Source organism: Vulpes lagopus, chromosome 5 (assembly GCF_018345385.1).
Source record: "Vulpes lagopus strain Blue_001 chromosome 5, ASM1834538v1, whole genome shotgun sequence".
Classification (NCBI taxonomy): Eukaryota; Metazoa; Chordata; class Mammalia; order Carnivora; family Canidae; genus Vulpes; species Vulpes lagopus.
In genome coordinates this window covers 42,033,937-42,043,774 of record NC_054828.1, presented here as the reverse complement: position 1 = coordinate 42,043,774, position 9,838 = coordinate 42,033,937, and the positions used below count along the sequence as shown (strand labels likewise).

General features: G+C 38.9%; 1 protein-coding gene across 1 annotated transcript; it reads right to left on the bottom strand.

Moving 5' to 3' along the window:
* Nucleotides 1-5,956: 5,956 nt before the first annotated feature.
* LOC121491491 (60S ribosomal protein L4-like) lies at nucleotides 5,957-7,316 on the bottom strand. Its single transcript, XM_041756459.1, has one exon. The coding sequence runs from the start codon at nucleotides 7,281-7,283 to the stop codon at nucleotides 6,012-6,014; it is 1,272 nt and encodes a 423-aa protein (XP_041612393.1). The 5' UTR covers nucleotides 7,284-7,316; the 3' UTR covers nucleotides 5,957-6,011.
* Nucleotides 7,317-9,838: the final 2,522 nt, after the last annotated feature.

The following is a 9,838-nucleotide window of genomic DNA, read 5'->3' as shown; positions in this document are numbered from 1 at the left end:
GTATTAACTTGTTACTTGTCCCGGTTTCTATTTGGGAGATTTAATCTTTCTCTTGATTTACAAGAATATAACTAAGCTTTTTGATCGTATTGCACAAATTTATCTTTTAATATCTATCATTTGCATACAGTGTATATAAAATGTGTGCTGTCGTATGTAAAAAACTTTTTCTACCGTTGATTTCTTCTTTAATCAGATACCTTTAGATCCAAATGAACAACAGATGATTAAAACAGCATTCTAATATCAAACTGGAACTTGGAGAGGGCTGAAGAGTTATAAAACAATCCTGGCAGATAGTTTCATATAACATCAAGCAAAGACAATCTCTCCCAAACCTCGATTTCTGTATTAAAAAGAAAGAAAGAAAGAAAAAGGAAAGAAAAAGAAAAAAGAAAAGTACTGAGAATAAAAATGTTTGTCTTGTATAGAGGGATGTTGTGATGATGGGGTAATGTATATGCTAGGAATTGTTTACTATGTAAGGCACAATTCAAGTACTATCTTTTCATCCCATCCCCTTTTAACTACTCTAGTTACAGGACTCCAACATGATATGGCATCTAGTTCTCTTATCTGCAGTTTGTAGAACCAATATCTTAATTTCTTTTCAGAAAGTACTTCATATTCAATCTTGTGGTACTCCTGCCATTTTGCATGATTTTTAAACATCACTGGCAAGTTGTGTCTGATGCTTAGGATTCAGTTCATTTTGGTCTAGAGAGAGACAAAAATTCATGTAAGGTCTCTGGGGGTGCTCTTGCTACTTCCTTACTTCGCTTGAGTTTTCAATTCCCTCTAAAACACTTTGGTTCTCTTTTGCAGTTTGGAGATTATTCTCCTTGAAGAAAAGGATGGAATACTTTTGTTTTCCTCCTTAACCCTGCTTCCTAGCAGCAAGATTTTCTATTCCTGCTTTTTTTGCTTTGAATATAGACACCCTGTGGTTATTGTTGGTTTTTTTAAGCTTTCTCCTATATAGAGTTTAACTTTCCAAAATAATTTCTGTGTATTTTTTTCCTCAATATTTTCTGTATTTGTTTTAGGTTATATCCCATTTTCTATCTATCAAGATACTATGATTAGGGGAACTGGATGAGTCAGGTACATTTTGTTAGAGACCATAGAGAGAATTTTCTCACCCAAAATCTTGAGAAATGCCAACGCCATGAGGAACCTGTGAGAAGAAAAAACCAAGAAGTTATCTGGTGGTGTACAATCAATGGGCTAAAAAGCATTGTGAAGCCAGCAACCAGAGAGATTAGATCAAATGAAATGTAACAGAAAAAATTAATCACAAGGGATGTACTGAAGCCAAGAGGAGCTGTGTTTGTTGCTTGCTTTTAAGGACTGGCTGGAGGTGGTTTAAAGATGAATATTCTTACACTCTTTTTCAGATGGCCTAAGATTCTCGTAAATTCAGAAGTGGGGATGCCTGGGTGGCTCAGTGGTTAAGCATCTGCCTTTGGCTCAGGGCATGATCCTGGAGCCCTGGGATCGAGTCCTGCAAAGGGCTCCCTGCATGGAGCCTGCTTCTCCCTCTGCCTGTGTCTCTGCCTCTCTCTCTGTGTCTCTCATAAATAAATATATAAAATCTTTAAAAAAAAGTTCAGAAGCGATTGCACTTCTGATTCCATTTATTATCCTCTTTGATATGGACAGGGCTATTCACAGATCGGTGGTTCAGCTCTGTAAAAATTTAAGTCTTATAAGATTGGGAATCAATAGAAAGTTAGCAATCCTTTGAACTGGCATGGATTAGTTCTGTCACAGGTCATTGGGAGTGTAAAAAGAGACTTGTTCAGTTAAGTAAAGTGCTCTGGTCCTTTGCTGGGAAGATGGAGGGACATCTAATGAAGCCTTGCTATATGTTGGTATCAGGATAATGGTGGAAGAACTCAGCTGAAGGCTGGAAAAATCAAATATACTGAAGTAGCAGAAGACAGGAAACAACTGCTTGGCAGGCTTTTATTGCAGTCTGATTCCTGTACACCAATGTAGAGAGAACTGACATCTTGACAGTAGTGTGTCTTCTAATCCATGAGTGTGGTATATAAACACTTTCACTTAGATTTTTTTAAAGAGCTTTTAAAATTTATTTGAGAGGGGGAGAGAACACATGCACGCCTGTGAGAGAGAGAGAGAGAAAGAGAGAGCATGAGTAGGGAGAGGAGCAGGGGGAGAGGGAGAAGGAGACTCCTGAGCAGGGAGCCCAGTGTGGAGCTCCATCCCAGAACCTAGGATCATGACCTGAGCTAAAGGCAGGCAACTGACTGAGCCACATGGGCACCCCAACTTGGATCTTCTTTAATTTTATCAATAATGTGTTTTATAGGTTTACCTGTTTTTCAGAAAATTTATACGTAGGGGTTGATGTAATCATGCTATTGTAAATTATTTTGTTTAAAATTGTATTTGCTACTTGTAGCCAACAAATAGAAATAAATTGTTCAATGGCTTTGGTAGATGCATTTATTATTTATAAGTTTTTCTATAGTTTAGTTTTATTATACATACAATTGTCATCTAGATAAGATAGACTTTTAGGTCTTCTTTTTACATAAAATTTATACTTTTTGTAGATTAACTTTTTGAGAGGAATTTTATATGCTGGAATTAAGCAAAACAAGTAAAGTGTAATCTGTTTCTAGGTGCTTGGTAAGGACCATAGGAAAGTATAGGTGGTGCATGAGAAATAACACCAGGTTGGTCCAATTATAGAAAAAAGATTAATTTTGTAAAAATATTGGCCATTTTCATAAGGCACTAATATTTCTTATATCCAACTGTTTGATGACAGGTCTTAGCAACCGATATTCATAAATAAATAAAACAAAGTACCAATAGCCAGCCCAAGATGTTCAAATTTGATCTATTAAAAATTTTAAAACAGATAGGTCTTCTTAGAGAACATGAAAATCATACTCAAGGCAATAGCCAGGGCATGGTCTATGGGGACTTAGAGAAGAAAGTGAAAAATGAAATACTTCTTTGTTTTTTAGAATATAGGTGCGATACATCTTTTTTTTTTAATTTTTATTTATTTATGATAGTCACACACAGAGAGAGAGAGATGCAGAGACACAGGCAGAGGGAGAAGCAGGCTCCATGCACCGGGAGCCCGATGTGGAAATCGATCCCGGGTCTCCAGGATTGCGCCCTGGGCCAAAGGCAGGCGCCAAACCGCTGCGCCACCCAGGGATCCCAGGTGTGATACATCTTACTGTGATTTTGCCAATTTATTTATTTGCCAATGAATTGTGTATTTGAAAACTACACATAGACCATTCTATACCGGTTTTTTCCAAAAGTGAATTCTAGAAAATGGATAAGTTGATAGAGCTAATGGTCACATATCCAGGTTAAATAATTTGAAAAGATTAACTAATAATGCATTGTATGCTTCAATGATAAGATAACAGATATGATAAATGATGTAAATGATCCTTCTCTTATTATCTGAAAGATAAGTCTGTGCTAACAGGGAGGTGTTAAGTCAAGGGAAGATACCAATAAAATCACATAAGAAAAACTTTTTTGAGAAGAAATAGCTGAAAGGGTTTCCTCTCCCCACACACACACACACAAAAGTGACTATACTATTTACTGTGAAAACAGCCAGTAAACAGAATACCAGCCTGGATTTAAAAGACAGGGCTACGCATTAAGATACACCCTCTCATCCCCAGAGAATATGGAACAACTGTCAAGCAGCAGCAACCTGTGATTGAAATGACCACCTCAAAAAAAAGAAAAAAAAAAAAAGAAAAAAGAAATGACCACCTCTTTTTCCCCTGGAAAGTGACAATTAATCCAGAGTGAGAAGGGTCATGATATTCTTCAGATTAAAGAAATAGAAATTTTAAGGGTGGTATATGGACAAGAACTCTGGATTTTAAGTGAAAAGGGAGGGGAAAGGCATGAGTGTCTGGAAGGCATTTGAGTCAAGAATGGAGAAGAATAACCATTGGTTTTGGGTTTTTTTGTTTTTGTTTGGTTTGGTTTTGCTTTGTGTTTGGAATGTACTTATTACTGACCCTGAAAGTGTGTTAGGAACCAAACATACATTTTCTTATTTAATATCAAGTTAACTTTGTGAGATACACATTTTCATTCCCATTTCACAGATCAGTAAACAAATGTTTTGTCACATTAAGTCCCTTGATGGAGATGAACAGTTTAATTAGTCAATGAAGCAGTCAGAATTCAAACCCATGTCTCCTGGGCTACAGATGCTGGACATTTTTTTTTTTTTTTTGCAGCATATCTGTTGTACAAAGTTGAATGAATGAATTAACCCCTCACCCCTCAATTTCCTCACCTACAGAGGTGGACAGTAACACTGATCTCATATGGTTGTTATGAGAAATATTTGGGGATAATCCACAGCAAAGACTCAGAATAGGGCTTGTCACAAAGTGGGTCTCAGGAATTGGTGGTGGAAAGGTTGGAGCAGTGGAGTGCAGTAGAGGACTATGGTGAAACTTGAGGCAGGTGCTTTACCAAGACATGCGACCCCAAGAGAGAGTGGGACACACAACAAAGCAATTTTGAAGGAGGAAAATAGATACATTTTCAAAATGCAGATCCATTTGAGGAAACACCTAGATAGCTTATCCAAATGAGGTCCATAGGCAAATGGAAGGTAGGATGAAGGAACTGACCCTCAGGAGAGCGGGGTCAAAACGGAGGAGGGAAAGCACGTTGGGCCTACAGAAAAATAAATAAATAAAGAAGTGGGGCCTCTGCTGGAGCTCTGTATCTTCCCCTCCGGGCCACAAATAATTCCCCTACTTCTAGGCAGTCATGTTGAAAAATATATTTGGAGTTGCCCACGTGAGGAAGAGTACAAGAAAATATGGATAGGATAGTGGCAAACCCACTTTGCTACTGGGAAAGCAGTTCAAACTACTTCTCTGACTTGGCTCAGTGCCATTGCTCTACACAGAATATGTCACTGGAGCACAGATTCCCCAGCAATGTTGTAAAACCAGATTATTTACAGCTACTATCCAGCACCACCTACTGGTAAACCAACAGAAAGTAGAACTCAAACTATACACAGCCCAAACTGGGCAAATTGGTTGTAAAAAGTCAATTTGTCATAAGGAAATGGTGAATGGAGACACCATACATCCACATAATAGGACACTGCATAGACCTGATATAATAGGGGGCATATGCAGAAATATGGATTTTGGAATAGTGAGTCAAAATTAGATTACAGTATTCTAAACAGATACATAAATGTATTTTCAAGGGATTTAGAAGTGAGGGAAAGAGTAAATGCACTTGATTTGATGAATTAAAATTTTTTTCTTTCAAGTTTGTTTTGTGCATTGGCCACAAACATATCCTTCGAAAGTAATCTGTAACAGATTTGCAGCTGTACCCAAATATGTACTAAATAATTATTGAAGGGAAAAAGAAATGAAAATGGTCATGTATTTTTGGGTGCATTACTCTTTTCTCTCTTACACTCTCTATAGTTTTATTTTAAAAAGTTAAATCCTTGTTTAAATTAAAGGGCTGATATATGCACATAGTAAACCAAAACTCCACACCATGCAATAGGTATATAATGAAAAGTAAATCTCTCTGAACCCCAGAATCAGTCCTTCTCCAAGAAATTGATCAGGTTTGTGGGTTCTTGTTTATTTTTCTAAAATTTTTCTATGCATATACAAGTTGTGTGTGTGTGTGTGTGTGTGTGTGTGTGTGTATACACATGCATCAGGTCCTGGTCAGGAGCCTCTGGGACATCCCCTAATGCTATCAAATCATTTCAGCCTTTGTTAAAATATTGGCTGGTGCAACTGATGACAATAAATAGAATTTAGACAGTAGAGCTACGTTTATATGTTTGTAGCTTTACAGGATTCATGTCAAAAGGATTGGTAAATTTCTTTCTTTTTTTTTTTTAATGTTTCTCACTGTCTTTGATCAGGTCTTTATTTAAAATTAGCTGTCCAAAATGATTGGAGTTTTATGGAATAAACAAATATAAGTTTTTAGGCAGCAGGCTTCTTCTCTTCTGTGGTAGGTTTCTTTTCTGCAGGTTTCTTGTCAGCTGCTGGTTTCTTGGTAGCTGCAGCCTTTTTTCCCACCACAGGTTTCTTCGGCTTTTTCACACCAATAGTTTTCTTTCCTTTCTTCCCTACCGTGGGCTTCTTGCCTGGAACCCCCTTCTCCTCCGATTTGGCTTCTAAGGCTGCTGCCGCCTTATCCATCCGGAGCTTGTGATTCTTGGCCTGGCGAAGAATGGTGTTCCGGGGCATGGTCTTTGCATACGGGTTTAGCTTCAACATGATTCTTAGGTTCTTCAGTGGATTCTTCTTCAGGACTCTACGATGAATCTTCTTGCGTGGTGCTCGGAGGGCTCTTTGGATCTCTGGGCTTTTCAAGATTCTGCTGAGGTCTGTATTAAGCATCTTATCCATGGGAAGGTGGTAGTTACTCTTGAGGGAGGCAGCCTTACGCCAAGTGCCATACAGATCGTCTAACTTGCAGAAAGCACTTTCAGTCCAAATGCAGAAAGGGCCCACATGCCCACCAGGAGCAAGTTTCAGAATGTTCAGCTCGCTTACGTTAAGTAAAGTAATTCCAGGGATGTTTCTGAAGGCCTTGATGATACCGTTGTCTTCATTGTAGATGATGCAGGGGCCCCTGCGCTGGATACGACGACGGTTTCTCATTTTGCCCTTGCCAGCTCTCATTCCCTGAGAGGCATAGACCTTTTTGATATCATTCCAGGCTTTAAGTTTCTTAAGAAGCAAAACCGCCTCCTTGGTCTTCTTGTAGCCTTCAACTTTATCTTCAACCACCAAAGGAAGTTCAGGAACTTCCTCAATACGATGACCTTTAGACATGACCAGTGCTGGTGAGGCTGAGGCAGCCAGGGCTGAGCAGATGGTGCATCGCTTTTGTGTTGTGTTCACTCTGCGGTGCCAACGGCTCCAGGTTTTGGTTGGTGCAAACATGCGGCCTCCACGACACGTATTTCCAAATGCACCCTGGCCAGGACGGTGAGGCCCACCGCCCCGAACTCTGGGAGTTCGAGCCAGGGCTCTGCCAGTACCCCCAGACTCAGCACTGGTTTGATGACCTGCTGATTCACTGACAGCATATGGCTGTCTGTTGTTTTTGCGCAAGTTGGTGTGAACAAAGTTCATGATATCGGGGCGAATGGGAGCCTTAAACACAGCAGGCAAGGTAACATTTTTGCCAGATGATTCCCCCTTTTCGGAGTACACAGATGTCAACGGACGGGCACACACCATCATGGGGGGAGGAGAAGGCCATGCTCCTCTCAACCCGGCGGCTCCTACAGGAAAAGGCGATTGGTAAATTTCTTAAACCCAATTTTATTTTTCTCAAAGATGTACTTGCATGGGGTAACAGTCCTTTTTATTGTACTTTGCACCTTAAACAAATTCCCATTCCTCAGAAGAAACCACTTTTTCCTTGTTAAAATCTTCCTAAATTCGTTGCCTTATAGTGTACTTGCCCAAAGTATACTTATGGGCAAATTTCTTATTTAGTTAACTATGTATAACACCTATTTCTTTTCTACTGTGCAACATAGCTTCTTTACACTCTTACCCCCCCCCCCCCCCCGCCCAAATACACAGGTACATATAGTCTCTCCTACCCAGCCAGGACAGTTATTTCACATTTGGCTTGCTGGATACTCAGTGTGTCCACCATTATGATTGTGGAAATATTATTTGCAGATGAGGTATATTTATGGTTCAGGAGTACCTGGATGTTATACGATTTTATTTCTTGTACATGTACCAGACAAGTACCGAAACCCATCTGATGTCTGAAGAGGAGTGGAGGAGACTTGGTGTCCAACAGAGTCTATGCTGGGTTCATTACATGATTCATGAGCCAGAACCACATATTCTTCTCTTTAGACGACCTCTTCCAAAAGAGCAACAAAAATGAAGTCTTTCGGGGGATCGTCAATTAAATCTTTTTCAAATTTAATGCATATGTGTATATAAGGTGGTATTCGGTGACTACTTAAAAATGTACAAATTGTTCACCCATGCTTGTGCAGGGGCTGTATTCTTCACAGCAACAGAGCTCAGTTAAATGCAACTGCAAGTAGGTTACTAGAAGATGTTCAAGATCAATTTCTTCCAGTCGGTTTTTCTCTTAAGTGCCTGTTTGACTTTGTCTGTTACTTTTGCTAAATAAAGTTTGTATGTTGCATTTAAAAATATATTTGCTTTTCCTGGACTTAATAAATGTCTTCTTTTAAACTCTGCTTAGATTTCTATGTACCTATTAGTAAATCATTTCTAAAGTCTCAGCCATCTGAAAAGTCCCTCTCAGTATATTCAAACACAGGAGATTTTCTGTCTGTTTCATTTCCTTTTCTTTTTAAGCAATCCCTGTTCTCCCACTCAGATTTGTGGAGGTGGGTGGGGGGTGGCCGGAGGGAGCCCTCTGGGCCTGCTGTTCCACTGTCATCCTGGACATTTTCTACCCTTTTCTGTATGGTAGCCCCAGGATACAAACGTGCTCATTTGGGGGAATAAATGGCTTAGTACCTTCCAAAGAAAATGTGCTTGAGTGTTTTTGTTTGTTTGGGGTATGATAACCTGACTGAAAAAGAACTTCTAGGTTGAAAATAGTTTTTCCTCAAAACTTTATTATTTTCTTGCTTCCTAGTTTCCAATGTAAATGTTTATTTTTGTTTCTTTGCTTCTGTTTCGTTTGGAGAAATCGTAACAAAATTCTAACTCCTGATAGTTTATATATACCCAACGTATTTCTCTAGAAGTGCTTGGGATCATCTCTGTACCCGGGGTTCTGAAGTGTTGTAATTATGTTTTGATGTAGTTCATTCTTCATTCATTTTGCAAAGAATATAGTAGATCTTTTTTTAAAATTATTTCTTCAACAGTTGTATTTTCTAAATTTTGTCCTGTTTTTTTGTGTCCCCCCCTCCCCTTTGTAGAACTTATTTTATTAGAAAATCAGACTTTCTGGAACAACTTTGGAATTCTCTTCTCTTGAAGTTTCTATTTCTCAGTATTTTGAGTCTCTACAGATTTGCTTGACTTTGTTTTCCAAAATCTCTGAATTTTTCCTTTCCTTTGTCATTTTTTTTCTAGAGTACTCTTATCCTCTAAATTCTCTACTTTTTTGGTAACTGTCAGTTTTTTCACAGAGACAGTAACTTCACGTATTTCTTGGAGCCTAAAAGAGCTTCCCCCTCTCCCCTAATTCTATTCAGCCTTCTACACTATTGCTATTTTCCAAATCTTTTTTTTTTCCTCCTATTTGTTGATTTTGATCTTTATCTGTTATCTTAAGGACTTTCCTCGAAGGTCTGATGATCCATGACTCTATTTAATAGCACACATGGGGAGGAGGGAGAGGGTTAGGGAGAGGGAGGGAGAGAGAGAGAGAAGAGAGAGAGAGACAGAGACACACGCACACACACACACACAGATCTATTTAGGAACTCCTGTCAGTATGTGTAGGTCTCTCCTATTAGGATTGTTTTCCCAGAGAAAAATAGTCTATTATTCTTCCTAATGAATGTAAGCTGCTTTAGAGTTCTGGGGCCAAGCAGAAGGAGACCGGGGATCCCGTTATTCAAAATTCAGTACTCAGACTCTTATCTCTGCCTCCACCCTCTACTGTATCTGGTGTCTCTAAACCCAGACTTTCTCTTTTCTACTCCTCAGAAATAAAACTTACTGTCCCACCATGTGATACGGGCCTAGTTGCTCTTTCTGCAGACTTGGAATTCATTAATCTATTTCTTCAATAAATATTTACTAAACAGCTCTATATTCCAAACACTGTTTTATGTAGT

Excerpts from the sequence above, each read along its gene's own strand:
- LOC121491491 (XM_041756459.1), bottom strand. The coding sequence starts at position 7,283 with ATGATGGTGTGTGCCCGTCCGTTGACATCTGTGTACTCCGAAAAGGGG.